This window comes from Schistocerca serialis, chromosome 1 (genome assembly GCF_023864345.2).
Source record: "Schistocerca serialis cubense isolate TAMUIC-IGC-003099 chromosome 1, iqSchSeri2.2, whole genome shotgun sequence".
In the NCBI taxonomy this organism is placed as follows: Eukaryota; Metazoa; Arthropoda; class Insecta; order Orthoptera; family Acrididae; genus Schistocerca; species Schistocerca serialis.
This window is the reverse complement of record NC_064638.1, coordinates 997905477-997928885: the sequence shown is the minus strand read 5'-3', so window position 1 is coordinate 997928885 and position 23409 is coordinate 997905477. Positions and strand designations below refer to the sequence as shown.

At 42.4% G+C, this 23409-nt stretch overlaps 1 protein-coding gene across 1 annotated transcript in view; it reads right to left on the bottom strand.

Annotated features, from left to right (window-relative positions):
• The window catches only part of LOC126413271 (uncharacterized), a 492894-nt gene that overhangs the window by 34088 nt on the left and 435397 nt on the right, over nucleotides 1-23409 (bottom strand). Inside the window, exon 8 of the mRNA XM_050083175.1 lies at nucleotides 4534-4580. Coding sequence (XP_049939132.1) covers nucleotides 4534-4580 — 47 coding nt within the window. The remainder of the gene's footprint in view (nucleotides 1-4533; nucleotides 4581-23409) is intronic.

Sequence of the window (23409 nt, the reverse complement as noted above, 5' to 3'; positions counted from 1 at the left end):
TTCGATACAATAATGCGTACACTACGCAGCCCGTAGTAGCTTACCTGCATAGCTATCTTCTTATTTATTATTAGACTTACTCCTGCATTACCTCTGATTTTTTGTTGATGAGCCTGTACCGACCTGACCAGAAGTTCTGCTTTTACCGTGCTCACTAATTCTCAATATATCTGGTTTCAACCTATTCATTTCCATTTTTTTATTCTCTGTATAACATAACATTCCACGCTCCGACCCTTAGAACGCCAGTTTTGTTTGTCTTGATGTTATTCCAAGAAAAATATACTCATAAAAATGTCACTTCAATATTCTTCGATATTAAAGCGAAAGAAAACAATAAAACATAAAAAATGCACCACAATTCAACAAACACTGCACTGGTCACGGTTAAGATTTTGTTCCTTATATTTGTGTGAATATACATAGGCTATAACGTAATATCAAACAAAATTTATCACTGCGCGGTAGCATGCAAACGTCTAGCTGAATGTGGGCTTTGTAACTTCACTGACTACAGGTAGGGACCAACACCGTGAAATACAAATCATTTCCTAGCCACTCATGTATGCCAGCCGTGTTCAATATTGTAGTCGCATCGGCTAGCTTCCGCTTGCAGGGTGGGTTTTTGTTCGACCTAAAATTGATGGTATGGGCTTTTCCCTAATCCTCCTGACTGGGTGGTACTCGGAGCCGACCACGCTAATTTAAGGGTTACTTATTTCCTCACGACGACCGACGTTTTCCAACTTGTTGCGGAAAAGTTCTTAAGTCCTGCCTGAAAGCAGCACTTTCCATACGCGCTATAAGCAGAAGCAAGAAATAGCCAACGAAAATGTTTACATTCTACTCTGCATTCTGACTGGCTGAAAGGTCTATATGTTAAATATTTTTATGAAGCGGTTGGGAGTTAGTGGAATCGAATAGACGGCCGAAAGCGCTCGTGGTATGTAGAAGTCGTGTGTTCTCCGGTACGAAAGTGATGTCTTCTTTGTGTTTCTGAAGTCGGAAGTGGGTGAGCTTCGTAATCAGCCGAGTTATTTCCGGATGTACGCAAGATACAGAGATTCCGAAAGGGCGTTCTCGTTCGAGGGGTGGATTTCAAGTTTAACTACTTCTGTTTACGAGGCGAATGTTGCGGATTAGTGAACGTGGATTTGTTCGGCAAAAAGAAAACCCACGGAGCAGACGATGGAGACATTACCTATGACGTATGGCGTATACTGAAGCCCAATATACCCATAATTGTATGACTGCACGACTGAAGAATCATTTCTGGATAGGAGTATGCGTACGAAGCTATTTTAAATGGAACGACTGCGTAAAACCGGTCGCAGGAAAGGCAGATGTCACACCTAAACACACTGGAATAATCCTTAGGAAATATAGTCCGTATGAACTATTTGTGGTGTACACATTACAGTCGAATGTTCGGATACGGCATATTTTTTAAAGTAGTTCGGTGGCAAAAGGTTTTGGTTATTGAATTTGGAGTTGGGAGCAGTTTATTCTAGCTTATTCTCGTCTTGCGAGCAAAGCTAGGAATTTTTAGTTACAATTATGAACTATACACCTTGCCGTTGGTGTGGAGGCTTACGTGCCTCAGCGATACAGATTGAGGTACTGAGGTATCTGTTGACAGGCCAGACAAACGGTGTGGTTCCTGGAGAGGGGCAACAGCTTTTTCAGCAGCTGCAGGGGCAACAGTCTGAATTATTGACTGATCTTGTCTTGTAGCACAACAAAAACGGCGTTGATGTGCTGGTACTGCGAACGGCTGAAAACAAGAGAAAACTACAGCCGTCATTTTTCCGAGGGCATGCAGCTCTACTGTACTGTTTAATGATGATGGCATCTTCTTGGGTAGAATATTCCGGAAGTAAAATAGTCCCCCATTCGGATCTCCGGGCGGGGACTACTCAGGAGGACGTCGTTGTCAGCAGAAACAAATCTGGCATTCTACGGATCGCAGCGTGAATCTCAGATCCCTTAATTGGGCAGGTAGGTTAGAAAATTTAAAAACGGGAATTGGTCGATTACAGTTGGATACAGTAGGAATTAAAGCAGTTCGGTGGCAGGAGGAAAAAGACTTCCGCTCAGGTGAATACAGGGCTATAAATACAAAATCAAAATAGCTGATGACCGTCGAAATAGGGAGGATATAAAATGTAGACTGGCAATGGCAAGAAAAGCATTTCTGAAGAGTGTACAGATCTAATTGTGTCAGGAAGTCCCTTCTGAAAGTATCTGTATAGAGTGCAGCCATGTGTGGAAGTGAAACATGGACGATAAAAAGTTTAGACAAGAGGACAGAAGCTTTTGAAATGTGCTGCTATAGAAGAGTGCTGAAGATTAGATGGGTAGATCACATAACGAATGAGGAGGTATTGAACAGAACTGGGGAGAAGAGAAATTTGTTGTACAAGCTGACTAAAGGGAGGGATCGGCTGGTAGGACACATGCTGAGGCATCAAGAAATCACCAATTTATAACTGGCGGGAAGCGTGGGGAAGGGAGGGGGTAAAAATCGTAGAGGGAGACCAAGAGATGAATACAGAAAGCAGATTCAGAAGGATGTAAATTGCAGCTGTTACTCGGAGATGAAGAGGCTTGCACACGATAGAGTAGCATGGAGAGCTGCATCAAACCAATCTTTGGACTGAAGGCCACAACAACACAGTTTTGTTTACACATACTAAGTGCTTATAACGCTTCTTATTACTACCGGAAAGCCTCTAGCTCTCTATTTACTTCCACGAAACCAGTGTCTTCCACATCTATATCATACTCCGCAAGCCACGTAACAGTGTGTGGCGGAGGGTACTTCCGTACCACCTACTGATCTCCCCTTCCCCGTTGGCGCATGGGAAGAATGATTCTCGGTAAGACTCTGTTTAGCTCTAATTTCTGGAATTTTCTAAAGATGTATGTGGATGCAGTAATATGATGTCCGACTATTCCTGGAAACTGCTCTCTCGAAATTTCAATAGCAAGCCTCAGCGTGATGCACAACGCCTCTCTTGTAGCGTCTGCCACTGGAACTTGTTGAGGATCTCTGTCACGCTCTCGCGCTAGCTAAACGGTCCATGACGGAAGGCACACCTCTCCGTTGGATCTTCTTTATCTCTTCTATCAATCCAACTGGTAAGGAACCCAGACTGATGAACAGTACTCAACAATCGGTGGAACAAGCTCCTTGTAAGCCACTTCCTTCGTGGATGAGTTAATTTTCCTTAAGATTGTTCCTATGAATCGCAGTACATCATCTGCTTTCCCTACTAGTAGTTTTATGTGGTCATTCCACTTAAGATCGCTCTGAATGGTTACACCCAGATATTTTGCGGTTTCTAGAAACTAGTCATCAGTACAGTACATTTATTTACGTTCGTGATTAACTGTCAAAGCCTGCACCGTTAATCAATCCTCTGTGGGTTGACCCTGTCTTCTGGCGTTGCTACTTTCTTACAGACAACCGCACCATCCGCAAACAGTCTTAAAGAGCTTCCGACGCTTTCTACTAGATCATTTACATGCTTCGTAAAAAGTAACGAACCTATCGCACATCCTTGGGGTACTCCGGTAATTACCTTTACTCCTGTCGATTTTGTTCCGTTAAGAGCATCGTGTTGAATTCTTCCTGATGTTCTGAATTCAGTCGGAAATCTAGTCCGATATTCGGTAAGCTCGTATTTTGTTCCATTAAACGGCAGTGCAGACGGCATCAAATGCCTTCCTGAAGTACAGGCATCAACGCCATGGAGGAACAGAGGGAGCCGAGTTTCGCAACATCTCTGTTTGCGCAATCCATGTTGATTTTTATAGAGATTTTCGTTCACCAGAAACGTCATAATTCTTGAGCACAATACATGATCCACAATTCTGGAACGGATTGACGTCAACGATATAGGCCTATAAGAGGTGCATGGCCCTTCTTGAAAATGGGAATGACTTGTGCTTTTCCAGTAGCTAAGTATCTTCCGTTGCTCAAGCGATCTACGATGCTAGAAGAGAAGCAAGCTCTTTCGTGTAAACTCTGTAGAATCTTATAGGTATCTCATCTGGTCCTGGCGCCTTTCCACTACTAAGCGTCTGTAGTTGTTTCTCTATTCAGCGATCCGTTTTCTCAATATCTGCCACTTCGACGTCCATACGACGCCTCACAGTAGGGACCGTGTTACGATCTTCCGCGGTGAAACAATTTCGGAAGATCGAAATCAGTATTTCGTCCCCCCCCCCTCTCTCTCTCTCTCTCTCTCTCTCTCATCTTCGGTTTCGATGCCAGTATGGTCACTGAGTGAATGAACAGAGGATTTTGAACCGCTTACTGATTTTACGTAAAACCTAAACCTCTTAGGGTTTCTATTCAGATAGGCTGATACAATTTTACTTTCAAATTCACTGAACGTTTCTCTCATTGCTATCTTTCCAGCAATATATTGGCTTTAAAAAAACAAGATGTACAACTTATTTTGCCTCCAAGGCAATACCACGAAACGGTGGTATGTTCATTAATAAATATCCGTCTACGTAACTCACCTGATATTGCTGCTTCTGGTTTGAATCCCATGCGACGTATCATATAACTGGAAAGAAAACGTTCAGAATGTCAGTTTGGGCCTTTCGAGAAAGTTTAATTAGATACAGTACACAGAGCTACAGTTCTTATTTCACTCAAATATAATGTGATGTCTGATGCCTGTATCAGACATTGATGCTATTGTAGTGAGTTCAAAAATCAACTTATAGCTAAGTTTCCATCTTGGATACAGCACAACAGACATATAGGCATAATGGGATTTGTGTTTCCTACTACAGCGGACAAAGTTGGTTAATCTCATTACTACTTTTTACACATAAGTCCATTGTTAAATACGACAAACACAAATATACAAGTCTCAGCAGCTTTTAATTTGTAATAAACAGAATATTTCGCTAACTGAATTACACAAATTTTAAGAGGACATGAAAAGACCACTTCCTGAAAGTGTCTAAAAGCTATCGCCAATTAAACACTCAGATACATCGCCAATCTATCTATTTATACGCCAAATGTAACTGACAATCCTGTTAAGACAAAATACTCAAGTGAAACACCGAAATTTGAAGAAAGGAAACGCGTGCAGTGAAACCAATGTACCACAGACGGCGTAGCTGCCTAGTTGCGAAATCTGTTTCCAGCTAGTTTAGAATTGGAACGGCATTATACGTTATGCACAGTGGCCCAAAGAAATGTATACATTGTTTAACTATTTGTAACTTCGAAATTAACAGTCGGAAACGCCTCAAATGGTTCAAATGGCTCTGAGCAAATGGCTGGGACTTAACATCTGTGGTCATCAGTCCCTAGAACTTAGAACTACTTAAACCTAACTAACCTAAGGACATCACACACATCCATGCCCGAGGCAGGATTCGAACCTGCGACCGTAGCAGTCGCGCGGTTCCGGACTGAGCGCCCAGAACCGCTAGACCACCGCGGCCGGCCCGAAACGCCTCATTTTCGTTGAAAGTGTAGCTTAAAGTTCACTTTACTGAGCTTAGTGAAGGTGTTCGAAATGATTTTTGTCCATTAACAACGACATTTAGCGTTCTCCATAGGTAAAAGTACAACTGATGGATGGCAGATAAAATGAAAGTCTCAAGGTGGTGATGATGATGGTTATTATTATTATTATTATTACTATTATTATTATTATTATTATTATTATGACGTTTGGTTTGTGGGGCGCTCAACTGCGTACAAAGCTCCAATTTTTACGCAATACAATCTAGCCACTGTCAGAAATTATGGTGAAATAATGACGACAACACAAAGACCTAGTCCCAGTGCACATAAAATCCCCAACCCGGCCCGGAATCGACCACGGGACCTCGCGATCCAGAGGCAGCAGCGCTAACCACTAGACCACGAGCTGCGGACTTCAAGGTTCTCTGGGTACAACTCATTGGTAACGATAACATCAAAGAAGAACGGGCCCGATGAGACAAACCACAGCACACATTGACTCCTGTGTAAATTCATGGCTATGTCAAATATTGGCGTACGGATTTGTGGCGACCCAGCAGACGCAGCTGTGGCGGTTTACAGTATAACTGAGTTTAAATCGCGCATCATCAGACCTCACAAACATCCCTGCATACACTTCATCGCTGTACATCACACCATTAAACCACTCGCAGTACTCAATTCTACGGTCTGGTTCGTTCTCCGGAAGGGGAAAAACCGACCGGTTAAAACCGATACAGCTATTTTGACCAACTGCGACATAGTCGCGTATACAAACAGTGATCCAATACTGTCAAATGTTTTTTATTCCAGTCTTTAATCACAATATCAATTCTTTAGACGATGACCGGTTTCAGTCCGTAATGACCATCCTCAGAGCTTTTTTACATCATGTCCTAAAGTGATAACGCCATAATGGCATCGTCAAAACATATAAATATAATCAGCACAGCATCGTAACATAGATCTAAAATACACCTTATTTTAGATCTTTGTGACAATTTTATACCCTCTCTACTTCGGCTATCATCGACAGTAAGAAAAACAATAAAAAATTTAACAACAATTCTTTCATAGTACACAAAAAATAGACTGTAATTGATCTGCTACCTGTCTCTACGTTACAAGCCTTTATCTGCTTGCGGTCCGTGGAAACGGACAAATTAACACGAACAACTTAGTTCTTCAACTTCAGTATTCATCCTTTAGCACAGACTATTCATAATATGCAAATGGAATACCCAAATAGTGGTATGATCCCGATTACAACATAATTTTTTGCCAGAGTTTCAAAAAACTGGACTCAATAAGAATATACTAAAAAAAATAGCTCTAAGCACTATGGGACTTAACATCTGACGTCATCAGTCCCCTAGACTTAGAACTACTTAAAGCTAACCGACCTAAAGACATCACACACATCCATGCCCGAGGCAAGATTCGAACCTGCGACCGTAGCAGCAGCGCGGTTCCCGACTGAAGCGCCTAGAACCGCTCGATCACATCAGCCGGCAGGAGAATACTAGTAAGTATTTTGTAATATAGAATCACTTATCACTTTTCTAGAAAAGCAGCGAACGATGGACAGATTAAATTTAATTTTATTTGTCTATTTAATTTCATATTTTGATTCTATGTTTCTGAAAGTGAAATGTCAAAATTCTTCAATCTTTGTTCGATTTCCACGCTTATTACAGGAAATAATAGGAATGGAAAACCGAAAATCGGTTATTTCAGAAACCAGTTACTTTGAGCGGTTTTAATAGTCGGATGGAGCTGGCGTGGAAAAAACGATAAACCGAAAACTGATTGATTCAGTTTTAACCGCCATCGCTAGGTCGTCGTAGTTCATTGCTTACAACTGTCTGGGGATGTAGCACCTACACTTCGCTGTCTTCAAAATGCGCTGAACACTTGAGCGACTCACGCTGGTTTCACGGTCACACTGTCCCACAGCTGTAAATAGTGTCCTGAACTTGTTGCTGTTATAGGGTGTCCAGATAGATATTTGTGTACATCTGTAACACAACCTTCGGCTTTAACTTTGTCTAGAATGGATGGAATTGTTACATTTGTCAGTGGCTCTAATCGGAATTCATTTCGCCATTTCCATTGAACCTGATTAGTATTTTCGTTTTAATGTACTACTTCAGAACTGCCTCTCTTTCATCGAATGTCAACCTTTCACCAGGCATGTTTACTCAAACGAAACAAAGAACGTGGCGACTATCACCTGACAAAACAAAACAACGCTATATGGCGATTACAACATAACAAAACAAGAAACGCTATGTGGCGACTGCCAGGGCAATAAATATTAAAATATCAAAAGTGAGACTCGTCCAACCGACTTCCCGCAATTAACTCCATCGTAGTTCAAATATAAGAAACCCTGTAAATGCAGTTATGTAAGCTGTACTATGATTACTTATACTCATTTCTGTGCACCAGCATAAACGTATTTTCTCGCGTCTTCAATTTCATTTACAGAATACATAAAGAGTTTGATCTGGACCGAGTGTACGAACTTGAATTTAATGTCTTCTGTTGAAGTTTATGAAATACGAGGGTATGGTGTAGAGTTATTTTCTCTGCCCGTGGTGGCGTTTTATCAACCTATACCAACTGCATGAATTTCTTTCGAAATTACATAGTCACTTTTGTAAGAACGTGAACAACTTAACTCCGAGGCCACCGGCGACTAACGGGCCGTGGTTTCGTTGGTAACCCTTTCGCAAAGTCGATTCAGCACACTTCACTGTTGACTTTGAAAACAAAGTGGCACTTCCAGTTTATGTACCCGTAGTGTCTACTTACCTTTCCGAGAACAAGCTTAGCGGTGACAGTAAAACACAACGTAACGCTGAGCAATCAGGAAAAGTTACAACGCTGTGAAGACAATTCATTGTTCCGCTTGAAAAAGGAGTGGTTCGTGACGTTAAAAATCATTCATCCATACTAATCGATAGCTCGTTGAATGTACAAATGCATTTTATTAACTAGAGTTCAAATTCACAGACCCTTCTTTTACTGATTACAGTGCTTCCAAGGGTCACGGTAAGCGTAAAAAATTAAGCTCTGGTGCTTTGTTGAACCTTTCTTTGAAATTCTGATTATTCTGAAATTTTGTAGTTTATACTATCCTAGCTCTAAACACTATCGAATTTCTTCAAATTGCACGGCAAAGATAGAACTGAAATATTGCTAATGTCGCTTCTAGGTGTATCTGACACACACTTAAATGTTTTCCCCCAGACCTCACACAAACATCCATTTTGATGTACATGCGACAGCACTGTATACGTAACAAAACTTTGTTTAAATGATTATCACAGCCATCATTAGCAGAGTGAATGTGACAAATTCAATGTCTGACACAGTTACTCATGAATCTCACATTAACAAAGCGAACAAGTCTTCCTTAGAGCTACCTGAAAATTTTGTTGCTTTCAATAAATCAGAAAATAGCACGCTACAGCACGATTTGATACTCTTGTAAGAATTGGCAAGATATTAGCAGTTCATTCTATCTCATAAAACCGCTTACTAAAAGTCTTCCTGCAACCGCATTTAAAATTACAGCAAGGAAGTCATTACATTTTAGAACTTAATCCTCGTTACTTTCACACTGAGGCAAGAGGCCTTCATATAGAAGAAAGAGAGTAAACTTCTGCTCATGATATGCACATTTCAATCTGTATAATGCTGGAATGTTGGCATTTTAATAAGGAAGGATATCAGTGAGAGAATGCACTGACATGTTATGGCAAGTGCCATCTAGCTGTTTAAATAAACGACTGAAGGAGTTTCTGGGACGGGCTCTGTTGACGATGATAGTTACCCTTTTTCAAATAATAATAACTCTTTGCTTGAGGTTGATTGCCCCAGCATATAGCCCACTACATCATAACTGAATGGATTTAAATTACGCATGTTGTCTTCTTTGTTTTATGATCTCTTTTTTCGCAGTCGCAGTTATTCAAGTTATGTAGGTTAATACCGTCTTTCGCGACTGTAATAAAAGTAGCGTGAAGACCAAATGCATTTCGCTTTATTTTATTAATGATCTTCAGCCGTCACTTATAACTATATGGCCATGCTTACAATTTTGTTTGCTAGTACCACTGACAGTTCTCATGCATTAAATTACTACTATTAACAGTATTAAAACATAATCGTTACTCAAGGTTTTTTGTTCCATTCTTCATGATGTTATATACATAATTAGTACATTTTAGCATACAGCACTTTCACTAACTGAAGTATATTCACGTTTTTACGTTGTGAAGATCCACTGCCGTGGAGCCATCTGTTTTCATGCTGCAGGATGCTTTCGTCTTTTGTTGATAGTGAGAGCGCCTGCTAATTGCTTTGTGCGTATATTTCTCGACTGGTGTGTGTGTGTGTGTGTGTGTGTGTGTGTGTGTGTGTGTGTACAGAGAGCTAATATGTGTCTTTGCTGTGTGTCTTTGCTTTGCTACGGTACAGTGCTGGGTGATCTCGGCTAGGTATATTGTCTAATATTGTGACACTATTTTTGTGGCGTCCAAGGGCATTGCTCTTTAACTACTACTCCTTCCTCATGCATCTCCCTCTCCTGCCATCTGTTTGTCCATTTCCTCCTCCCCCTCAGTCTGTCCATCCCCTCTTCTATACGTCACAACCTGTCCCCAACTATCCTCGTCAGCACGTGCAGCCCCTGCAACAGAGTTCAATAAAGCAGGAAGATACTACTCCCATAACATGCCTGTCATGCAGGGCAAACTACATATCGGGGCCTGGAAAACCGTTTTTTGCCCGTACGTGTAGGCTCTCTAGAAGCCAGGTTGATTTAGCAGCTTGATTCTATTCCCACACAACATTCCTGTCATTTAGGCAGCCTACAAGGTATGTGCTGGGAAAGACATGTTTTCCCTATATCGCCACTCCTACTGTAGCTAGGAGCTTATAAACTCCATAGTGCTGATACTCATGAGGCCTGCTGTTTCCCTGCAAGCTTTGGGTGCAATCAATCCAAGGATTTGGGAGGAGACCTTGGTCATATACACACACATTCCACTTTATATACAAATAACGGGAGATATGTTTAATTATTTTATATAAGGCTTGGTTGCTAATATTTGTTTGGTCACTTATTATGTGTTCCTTTTCTATTACTGTTTTTTAAATGTCTAAGTTCTCTGCTAAGGTTATAAAAATATAAACATAAAAAACAAAGCACCACATAAATCCAGAGATCCAACACACACACACACACACACACACACACACACACACACACACCAACAATACTATCACTATATAACATGGACACAACACTGAAACTCAACAGACAAATTGGTACACACTCACAAGGAACCCATTGAGTGCAACATCAAAAAAAAAAAAATGACGTTTCTGTCATTCACATATTGTCTCCCAAACAAACACAATATTAACTGCTAGTGGCAACAGGTACAGGACTAGGGGTATCCAATGGTGAGCACAGCATGGGGCTACAGAGCATAGTTGAACTGCTTGGTCAATGAGTAACTCGGAACAATGCTATAGTGCTAGTGTGTTGATAGAAAGCAGAACAATGGCAATGATAGATAAAGCAAACATTGCAATATACCCACAACAACAGCTGTTGAAGCTGACACTTTGTCAGAGAGGAACCCAACAAAGTTCACACAGTGAGAAAGAAGTGACAGATGAAATGCTAAAATTTCTGCAAGATGAGTCCGTGAAGTGTGCGGTGTCATATACACTGACTGTGTGGACAACGTATGGGAGGAGTGCAATGACGACAATATGTCCTTAACAAGTGAAAGTGATACTGAAACAGCTACGCATCCTTGTCAGACAGGGAGCCACAAATTCTGTCTCCAATTAAAGGCAGTGAAGGACAATCATTATCCAAGGATCGGTTACTGAACAGAATTACATACATGGGAAATCATCTGCAGCACAGTAAAAGAACAATTACAAACAGATTTTGAACAAGTCCACAGCAATATGACTGTATAGTGCACAAGAAAAACTACGGATATTCGAGGGAGGACAAGGCACGTTTGTTACAAAGGCTGGTGTTTGCATGTTTCAAGGATGCTTGATACCATTTACAGTATGTGCATGATAGTGACCTACTGCGTTATGAACATAAATTTTGCACACGACATAGTTTACAGTGATTTCAAGGGTAGAAGTGGATGGTTGTATAACTTCAAACAGTGCTGCTGAATTGTAATACTAAGATAACGAAAGCACCAACTTGATGATGCACAGCAAACTGCACACTTGGTCCAAAAATTTGTAGACGAGAGAAAATCTTATCTCATCGTTCAGTAAGGAATTTTTTTTCAACTCCGACCAGTCGTGATTTTAAGAGAAAATGCATATGAAAGGAACCCCGAGAATTATAGGTACCAAAAGGGTTGTATCAAGATCAGCTAACATCAGTGCCTTAAACGCGTTTATATAGAATTAGGCCAACTGTTAATCTGGACCGTAAATTGGCTGGAAAGTAATTATTGTGCCGTGAGAAATAGGAGGAGCTCTGCCTCCTACGATTCTTTCTCGTGTGCATGATCTTGCATGGGCAGTAGGGAATATTTACGTCACAGCAAGCAAGAGTGGGGGAAATGGGCGTAAGAGAACTACGACTATTCTATGAGCACTGCTTTTGGCGAATAGCTGGTCAAAATAACTTGCTTTTGCTTGATCCTTGGTATGTGTATAAAAATCATACTGCCTTAGAACAAACTATCCCTCTAGAAAAATGTGTGACATTGCAGTTCATATCACCTGGAACCACTGGATAAATTCAGCCTCTGGATGTTTGTTTTTCCCGTGCCTACAAAACATATAATCGTACTATCTGCAGCTACGCCTTAAGCGATAGCCGGTTCCACGGTAAGCTCCATAAGAGACTGTTTCGCATTCAGTTGCATGCCATAAAATTGCATTACTTCGCATCACCCCGTAATGCTGATATGATTCCATACGCATTCTTGAAGAGTGGATACCTAGCTGAACGTTCTGCATGGTTTGCAATCTCAAGCAGTTCGCCTTCGATCTTGAGGTGCGCGCCATTTTTCATTTGGTGCTCATGGGGTAAGTTAATGACTTGTTTTGAACATTTCTTGAATATCGACGATGTCTATTTTGTCAAGTGTAATTCTTACATCCCATAGAAGGTTGATCTCTGCACCTCCCAGACATTTATTTTCTGTCACCCTCCTGATACACAAGGTGAATCATTAGCAGCTAATGTTTTTCCTGTCATAATTTCAAAAGAGCCTTACTAAACACTGAGCCGGCCGGTGTGGCCAAGCGGTTCTAGGCGCTTCAGTCTGGAACCGCGCGACCGCTACGGTCGCAGGTTCGAATCCTGCCTCGGGCATGGATGTGTGTGATGTCCTTAGGTTAGTTAGGTTTAAGTAGTTCTAAGTTCTGGGGGACTGATGCCTCAGATGTTGAGTCCCATAGTGCTCAGAGCCATTTGAACCTTACTAAACACTTAACTTGCGACCTCGTAGTCAAGGGGTTGCTTGTCAGTTGCAATGCAAACTGAATACAATAGATCAGTAACTGTAACAATTATTTTTATTCTTCTGTCTTAAGCATACTGAAAATGACAAGCTCATTCGCCATACGGGACTCACATTTTTGAAGCATTCCAGTGATTACATTGTAAACATTTTTCTTAACAACGCTGTCATTGGTACCAACCCCAAAACTGAGGAACACACAAGAAAATCTAACAGCACAGCACTGATTGCAAAACGTGAACATCCACACTGATATTTCCTAAGTTATGAAGTTCCAAATCAAGAAATCATACGCCATGACCGAAACAGCAAGCTCAAAAAGGAGCGGAGAAAATCAAACCAGCTACCACGAAAGGAGAAGCAGTTCCAACTAGAACGTTGGAAAAGGAACACAGAACGCTGATAGTAAAGTCTAGGAGAAGTCAACCTTAAACAAAACTGTCACTCAGTTTTAAACACTGAAGAACGACAGAATCGTCTACTCGCAATGATTACAATTTTACCTCATGTGATGCTTTGTGAATAAAAGCGAAAAGTGTATGGTGAAGAGATTTTCAACTTGCAGTGCGCATAAGACAGGAAAAGTCAATTTTCTGTGCATCGCTTCACAGTCAGCACAAGGTGTTATTAATTTAGTCCCTGAAGGTTTCACATGAACGACGCCTCTGGACTACCACAATATTCATATGAGAATTATCGAGGTGTAATGGGGCGTGATGGTTGGTGGTTCCCTCTCACGTCTGCAGTGGAAGCAGGATCATCTCAGGGAATGGCAACCTTGTCCTTCATATAAATGTGCTTATGTTGCACTAAGTTATCGTGGTAAGTAGTATTTCATTTCTATTAGTACAGTGCATATTTTAACAGTGTCTGCCATTAATTTATTGAACACAACAGCAAACTTAAGAGAAAACTTGATCAGCAGCAATATATTCTATCCCTTTATTTAAAACAGTCGGACAATGTTTAGGTTTCCAGAATGAGATTTTCACTCTGCAGCGGAGTGTGCGCTGATATGAAACTTTGTGGCAGATTAAAACTGTGTGCCGGAACGAGACTCGAACTCGGGGCTTTACTATAAAGCTGTGAGGACGGGGCATGAGTCGTGCTTGGGTAGCTCAGACGCTTTGCCCGCGAAAAGCAAAGGTCCCGAGTTCGAGTCTCTGTCCGGCACAAAGTTTTAACCTGCCACGAAGTTTCAATGTTTAGGTAGTTTATCGATTCCATGATGGTACAAACCTACTGGTTCCGAGTTGAAGAGACCGTCAAAACATGCTCGATGCGCATTTTCGCCCGCAAACAAAGTTTCTTGACGATTGTTCGATAAGGAATAACCTCCTGCATTTTTTTGTTTGTGAAATCAGCAAAGTGCGATTTTGTGTAATACGAACATGCGATGCAGCTTTGTTGATCGTTTTTCTTACACTGCGACAGAAAGCTGTCTCAGTTGTTGGCCCGAATACCAGCTGCGTTGACCACACACCTCGGGAGCAATTTTTTTTGATCCACCAGATTCAAAATATCAGGCGATTATTATTAAACCGGTGGTGTTCCGAGAGCTTGAGTGCGGGCTTCATACATTACAGGACGCTGAAACATCGCGGTTACGTTCATTAATCCTTGCGCTTGTCGAGTACGCTGAAAAAATTAATAGTTCCACTTTGTGCATGACGTGAAACAATGGTGCTGTAAGCAGTTACGATGTAAAAAGTATCTGTTTTGACGTCACTATGCTTTTTGTCACTTGGCGACACGTGTTAATTGTTTTGTGTAGTGACTGTTGGTGTAAAGAGTGAAGAAGGTTGAAAGTTGAAGTTCTCCATAACAAACGCAATGTCTATTCAGAAGGAAGAGAGAACACTGCTGGCACAGCTGGTTTACCAGAACGCCAGCAATAGCAGTGATGCATTGTTGAATATGTCAGACAGAAAAATCTACAGAGAGGCCGAATGTCAATAAATAGGCTAAAGAATATGATCCAGATATTTGGAAAAACGGGAGAATTAGGTGGTGCAGCAGGGAGAAGGTGGCGGCTCATTTCCATGGCAGTTGGTGATGAAGCTCCTGCAACTGTAGCTCACCATGCAGAACATGCCTCAAATTCTGCAGCCAGTGTTCGAGCTGTGTCACTGGAATTATATCTCCCTATTCAACAGTTCAAAAGATCTTGTCGTGCATTTTACATCAGAATGTGCACCAAATGGGGCACCAAAATAGGGTACATGACCTTGACTTTGCCCTTCATTTTTTGGCACGCATGGAAATGGATGACATGTGGCTGGGGAATATTCTTTGGACGAACGATGCGCATTTTACTCTGCATGGTTCTGTGAATGCACGTATGTGTTCCTTGCATATGGGGTTCTGCTCCGCCACATGTTGTTCAGGAATATCCACTTCACTCAGCTTCTGTGTGGTGCTGTTTCACGAAGCTTCTTCAATCTCCGTCCATTTTTATTCGAGGGGATGACACGTACGGGACTGTTAGATGTACAGTGTCATCTGCACTTTGTGAGGCTCTTCTTGTGCGAACAGTGATTCGAGCTCTGCAAGAACGCAATTGCTTCCAGACCACTATTTTCATGCAGGATGGGGCAACACCACATGTTGCTTACCATGTGAAAGATTTGCTTCGAGAAACCTTCAGTAATGAAAGCATTATCTAACGGCATCTTCAATACATGTGGCCATGCAGATCGCCCGACCTAAATCCATGTGACTTCTGATTGCGGGGATGTCTGAAAGATTGTGTCTATAGGGATGTATTGGGGCTCTTCCTCATCTGAATGATAGCATACGACGATATATCGCACTCATTATACAGTTGTGCTACGACCACCGACGACGACGACGACGATGCCGTGTTATGGATGCAGCAAGACGCTGAGTCGAGAGACCATATTGAATCCATAATGTATCTTGTGACAATATCCTACCCGGCCGAGGTAGCCGAGCGGTTCTAGGCGCTACAGCCTTAAGTTAGTTCGGTTTAAGTAGTTCTAAGTTCTAGGGGACTGAGGACCTCAGAAGTTAAGTCCCATAGTGCTCAGAGCCATTTGAACCATCTTTGAACAATACCCTAATAAATGTGTCAGAACCACCACTATCACGTATTTGATTATTCCTCCCCGTCTGCTACACCCACATCACTTACTGACTGCTTACACCACTATATTTTCACCTGGGGGAAGAAAGTGGAACTATAATTTTTTTAGCATACTCCGCGAGTGCACCGATTAATGAACATACCTACGATGTTTCGGCGTCATGTGATGTATGCAGCCCGCATTGCAGCACTCGGAACAGCTTCACTTTAATTACAACCACCAGATGTGTTACGACCCGTGGTTCTACCCTTCATTCGATCCCTGCGAAACCCTACATTTCAGCAGTATAATGCACGACCGCATGTTGTAGGTCCTGTGCGGGCCTTTCTGGATACAGAAAATGTTCGACTGCTGCCCTGGCCAGCACATTCTCCAGATCTCTCACCAATTGAAAACGTCTGGTCAATGGCGGCCGAGCAACTGGCTCGTCACAATACGCCAGTCACTGCTCTTGATGAGCTGTGGTATCGTGTTAAAGCTGCATGGGCAGCTGTACCTGTACACGCCATCCAAGCTCTGTTTGACTCAATGCTCAGTCGTATGGAGGCCGTTATTACGGCCAGAGGTGGTTGTTCTGTGTACCGATTTCTCAGGATCTATGCACCCAAATTGCGTGAAAATGTAATCAGATGTCAGTTGTAGTATAATGTGCCGTCAATGCGAACAAGAGGTACCGAGGCGTGTAACCAATGGCACCCCATACCTTCACGCCGGGTGATACGCCAGAATGGCGATGACGAATACACGCTTCCAATGTGCGTTCACCGCGATGTCGCCGAACACGGATGTGACCATCATGATGCTGTAAACAGAACCTGGATTCATCCGAAGAAATGACGTTTTGCCATTCGTGCACCCAGGTTCGTCGTTGAGTACACCATCGCAGGGGCTCCTGTCTGTGATGCAGCGTCAATAGTAACTGCAGCCATGGTCTCCGAGCTGATAGTCCATGCTGCTGCAAACGTCGTCGAACTGTTCGTGCAGATGGTTGTTCCCTTGCAAACGTCCCCATCTGTTGACTCAGAGATCGAGACGTGGCTGCACGATCCGTTACAGCCATGTGGATAAGATGCCTGTCATCTCGACTGCTAGTGATACGAGGCCGTTGGGATCCAGCACGGCGTTCCGTATTACCCTCCTGAACTCACCGATTCCATATTCTTCTAGGAGTCATTGGATCTCGACCAACGCGAGCAGCAATGTCACGATACGATACACCGTAATCGCGAAAGGCTACAATCCGACCTTTATCAAAGTCGGAAACGTGATGGTACGCACTTCTCCTCCTTACACGAGGTTTCACAACAACGTTTCACCAGGCAATGCCGGTCAGCTGCTGTTTGTGTATGAGAAACCGGTTGGAAACTTTCCTGGTGTGAGCACGTTGTAGGTGTCGCCACCGGCGCCAACCCTGTGTGAATGCTCTGAACAGCTAATCACTTGCATATCACAGCATCTTCTTCCTGTCTGTTTAGTTTCGCGTCTGTAGCACGTCATCTTCGTGGTGTAGCAATTTTAATGGCCAGTAGTATAACTGCGAGATAAATACTTGAAATTCAAATAAGAAAATGACAGGTGATAAACGCCCTCAAAGCGCCGCCCCACTGTGCCTGGTCGGACGCCTCCTGACGTCAGGCGGTGGGTTGAATGTGGCCGGTGGCCGATCGACACTGAACGGCGAAGAGCGTGAGTGAACTGTTCTGATCTTGACGCAGCCGCAAGCTGTTTTGCGGAATTGTTTCTGGAAGATTCTGCTATTACTGATGAGTTATAAAGTGAAGCGAATTATCTTTGAAGTTCCATCCCATTGATAACTTTAGCAGATAGCCGAAACAAACAGAGGAACGAGTGGACTCGAACTTGTTTGTTTGTGTCAACATTGTGCGGCTTTTACCATGAGCGGATACAGCACTGCAACTCAAGAAGAAGACACTTCCACGTCTTACAGTGCAACCAAATCGTGCACATGCCCTAACTTAGAATTCTGAGGGCCGGCGGGTTGTATTCGTCGCCTTAAATGAACGGTTCGGACTTTGTATCTACGTCTAACACGGGGTCCGCACCTATTCGTCATCGCTGATTTCGTCCAAATTTGTGCGAGGCATGAGCCACTTATGTTAATGTCTCACCTGTACGGGAAATACATAATGGATGTATGAGCCCGGGTTACAAACGCATCGTTGACGACAAATCGAAGTTTGGGTCTGGCCGTGAGACGGCACGGATAGCCAAATGGAAAGGCGACCGCTCGTAGTGAGTGGAAAATTCGGGTTCGAGTCCCAATGCGGCGCAAATTTTCATTGTCGTAATTCCATTTTACAGCCGATGCTTGTCCATATTCCAACTGTGAATGCTATTAATGTACGAAAGAGATTCTGATCGTAGGTAAAGTACACCAGTGGCAAGACGCAAACAATACTTCCATTGCGCGATAACAATGGCGACAGCGCCACTAAAGCAGAGTTTTCTAAGCACAGTTTTCCAAAATTCGTTCACAAAAGAAGACGAAGTAAATATTCCAGGATTCGAATGAAGAACAACTGCCAACATGAGTAACTTAGAAGTAGCGAAGCACCTTAAAACACTTAAAAAAGGCACGGCTTCCGGCCCAGACTGTATGACAGTGAGGTTCCTTTCAGAGTATGCTGATACAATACCTTCACACTTAGCAATCATGTGCAACCGCTAACTGATAGAAAGAACTGAACCCAGAGACTGGAAGGTTGCACAACTCACACCAATATCCAAGAAAGGAAATAGGCGTAATTTGCTGTGTTGCAGACCCATGTCACTAACGTCGGTTTGCAGTAAGATTTTGAAACATATTCTGTGCTCGAACATTATGATCATCTCGAAGAAAACGAATTATTGACAAACAGCCAATACGGATTCAGAAAATATCGTTCTTGTGAAACACAACTACCTCTTTTGTTCCGACGAAGTAATGAGTGCTATCGACATGGGACGTCAAATTAATTTCATATTTTCAGGTTTCTGAAAGGATTTTGACACTGCTCCTCACAAGCGCCTTCTAATTAAATTGCGTGCGTCTGGAGTGTCGTCTCAGTCCCCCACAGACATATTAAACCATGCTGCCTGTATAGCCGTCCATAATCCCGAAGGTGTAGCCAGTGCAGGATGTTGTGCACGAACTGATCTCAAGATTATGCCCTATAAAAGTTCCATGGGATTCATATCGGGCGTTCTGGGTGGCCAAGTCATTCGATTGAATTTTCCAGAATCTTCTTGAAACCAATTGCGACCAACTGTGCCCTACTGGCATGCCGCATTGTCATCCATAAAAATTCCCATCGTTGTTTGGCAACATGTCTCCAAGTAGCCGTACATAACCATTTCCTTTTCACAACTGGGATTCACAGTCACGTGAAATTTTTTGAAAGACATCATATTTACGCCAGTGACTGTTAAACTTTTTATTTCCACTATTGCAATTTCGGCCTTAGGCCATTAACAAGTGCAGTTCAAATACAAAATGTTTATTACAAAGATCGTTGTGTATTTTGACATTAAATGGGTTACAGATATTATTTTTCTTCTGAGTAAACGCTGTAAAACCTTCACACGTGTTTTAACTATGAAGTTTTTAAAAAAAAGCTATGAAGAAGTAAATTATGTTATGTTCCTATGCCCATCTAACATTAAGAGTAGGTTTTTAAGAAATTAATGTTCCATAATTGTAAAACGAGTGCATAACTCCATGCTTGCTAGTACAATCGCTGGACTGCAATGGCGCTGTACTCAGAACAAAAATAATATCTGTAACCCGTTTAATGTCAAAATACACAACGATTTTTGTAATAAACATTTCATATTTCAGCTGCACTTGATGATGGCCTAAGGTCGAAATTGCAATAGTGGAAATAAAAAGTTTAACAACCACTGGCGTAAACATGATGTCTTTCATAACCATTTCCAGTCAATGAGCGGTACAGTTGGACTAGAGAACCTAGTCCATTCCATGGGAACACAACCCACATCATTATGGAGCCACCACAAGCTTGCATTCTGCCTTATTGACAACTTAGGTCCATGGTTTCGTGGGGTCTACGCCACACTGGAACAACACCAACAGCTCTTATCAACTGAAATCGAGACTCGATCTGATCTGGCCACGGTTTTCCAGTCATATAGTGGCCAACTCATCTGGGCACGAGCGCACTAGAGCTGTTCGAGGACTTCAATTCCTCAAGGACATCTTTTTTTCAGTAACTTCGTATCATTATGTTTTATTAGATTCAAAAGCTTCGATACTTTTCTGTCTAAAGCATCGAGCAATAGTAAGTTGCTTGCTGAGTGTCAAGCTTTTATTCCAATTTTTACATTCAGTACCTCAAAAAATGGTTCAAATCGCTCTGAGCGCTATCGGACTTAACATCTATGGTCATCAGTCCCCTAGAACTTAGAACTACTTAAACCTAACTAACCTAAGGACATCACACAACACCCAGTCATCACGAGGCAGGGAAAATCCCTGACCCCGCCGGGAATCGAACCCGGGAACCCGGGCGTGGGAAGCGAGAACGCTACCGCACGATCACGAGCTGCGGACATTCAGTACCTGAAATAATAATAATTTTAAGTGTTACATTGTCTCTTTCTTTAAACGGCAATCAACCTAGAGCCACTGGATGTAACTACCCCATATTATCATTTTCGTCATTCGACCTCCATCTGTTAAGGTTGTAGGCTGGAATCTCCTGACGTTGCACCTTGACCCGGATGTGCAGCAGAAGAATGCTGAGAGGATGAAATCCCAAATTCGACAGGAAAGGTTGCTTTCGATTCCTTGGTAAGCTTCCTGATCTCGGGCGCGATGTGTGTTTCTGTCGACTGCTGCTAGGTTTGCGCTCTTCCATTTCAATGGTAGTGGTTGTGACGACGCGTCATCCACTAGAATCTCCGTGTCCTCACATGGCGGTAGAGCCTGTCGAGTGGTCTCCACATTAGTCGTTGCGAAAAGGGTACAACCTACAGTGGGACTAGTTCGGCCGCTGTCGATCATAGTGTCCGATGCCTTTGTGGATGGCTGCACAGTTAAGTCAGGGAAACGTCGCAATCTTATTCCGTTATTGAGATTGCCAGTAACTGCCGAACTGCCACACAGGTCACTGAATTACGCCGAGATTTTTACAAGTGGTAATCATAATGATTTAATTAATACTGCGGGAAAACAAAAGTTGTGCTATGAATTTTTTGTTGGCATGTACATTTCAGCAGTAATGTCACACATTCAAACCACCGCCCCGGCATACCGTAACACACTGCTAGAAGAGCCACAACAAATTGGCGTAGCCCTCTGATGAAGTGGAGTATCGTACGGTGTCCGCCTCCTTAGCTTGAGTGGGTTCGATTCCGGCCAAGTCGGGAGAATTTCTCCCTTCGGGGACTGGGTGCTGTGTTTTCTTTGTCATCATTTCATCATCAGAGGGATCCAAGTCGCACCATGTGGCACCAATTGAAAGGACTTGCAACTCTGCAGCCGAACTTCCCCAGGTGGTGACTCCCGGCTATCAGTGCCATACGATAATTATCATTGAGCGGTAATTCTTTTCGGAAAGTTGTAGTTGTATCAGACCAATTCAGACGGCTAAAGAAAACATCTGGATTGGCCTGATACAGCTGCAATGTATCCGGTGGTATAGAAAATTACCTCGAGCAATTAAACAGAGAACCGACTCGTGGAGATAACATCTTGGACCTACTGATAACAAACAGACCCGAACTTTTCGACTCTGTATGTACAGACAATGTTGACTGGAATATTCTCTTTCAAATTCTAAAGGTGGCAGGGGTAAAATACAGGGAGCGAAAGGCTATTTACAATTTGTACAGAACCCAGATGGCAGTTATAAGAGTCGAGGGGCATGAAAAGGAAGCAGTGGTTGGGAAGGGAGTAAGACAGGGTTGTAGCCTCTCCCCGATGTTGTTCAATCTGTATATTGAGCAAGCAGTAAAGGAAACAAAAGAAAAATTCGGAGCAGCTATTAAAATTCATGGAGAAGAAATAAAAACTTTGAGGTTCGCCGATGACATTGTAATTCTGTCAGAGACAGCAAAGGACTTGGAAGAGCAGTTGAATGGAATGGACAGTGTCTTGAAAGGAGGATATAAGATGAACATCAACAAAAGCAAAACAAGGTTAATGGAATGTAGTCTAATTAAGTCGGGTGATGCTAAGGGAATTAGATTAGGAAATGAGGCACTTAAAGTAGTAAAGGAGTTTTGCTATTTAGGGAGTAAAATAACTGATGATGGTCGAAGTAGAGAGGATATAAAATGTAGGCTGGCAATGGCAAGGAAAGCGTTTCTGAAGAAGAGAAATTTGTTAACATCCAGTATTGATTTAAGTGTCAGGAAGTCATTTCTGAAAGTATTCGTATGGAGTGTAGCCATGTATGGAAGTGAAACATGGACGATAAATAGTTTGGACAAGAAGAGAATAGAAGCTTTCGAAATGTGGTGCTACAAAAGAATGCTGAAGATTAGATGGGTAGATCACATAACTAATGAGGAGGTATTGAATAGAATTGGGGAGAAGAGAAATTTGTGGCACAACTTGACCAGAAGAAGGGATCGGTTGGTAGGACATGTTCTGAGGCATCAAGGGATCACCAATTTATTATTGGAGGGCAGCGTGGAGGGTAAAAATCGTAGGGGGAGACCAAGAGATGAATACACTAAGCAGATTCAGAAGGATGTAGGTTGCAGTAGGTACTGGGAGATGAAAAAGCTTGCACAGGATAGAGTAGCATGGAGAGCTGCATCAAACCAGTCTCAGGACTGAAGACCACAACAACAACAACAATGTACAGAACAGGGAATCAGTGATCATAAGGCCGTTGCAGCATCCCTGAATATGGAAGTTAGTAGGAATATAAAAAAAGGGAGGAAGGTTTATCTGTTTAGCAAGAGTAATAGAGGGCAGATTTCAGACTACCTAACAGATCAAAACGAAAATTTCTGTTCCGACACTGACAATGTTGAGTGTTTACGGAAAAAGTTCAAGGCAATCGTAAAATGCGTTTTAGACAGGTACGTGCCGAGTAAACTGTGAGGGACGGGAAAAACCCACCGTGGTACAACAACAAAGTTAGGAAACTACTGCGAAGGCAAAGAGAGTTTCACTCTTAAGTTTAAACGCACCCAAAACCTCTCAGACAAACAGAAGCTAAACGATGTCAAAGTTAGCGTAAGGAGGGCTATGCGTGAAGCGTTCAGTGAATTCGAAAGTGAAATTCTATGTACC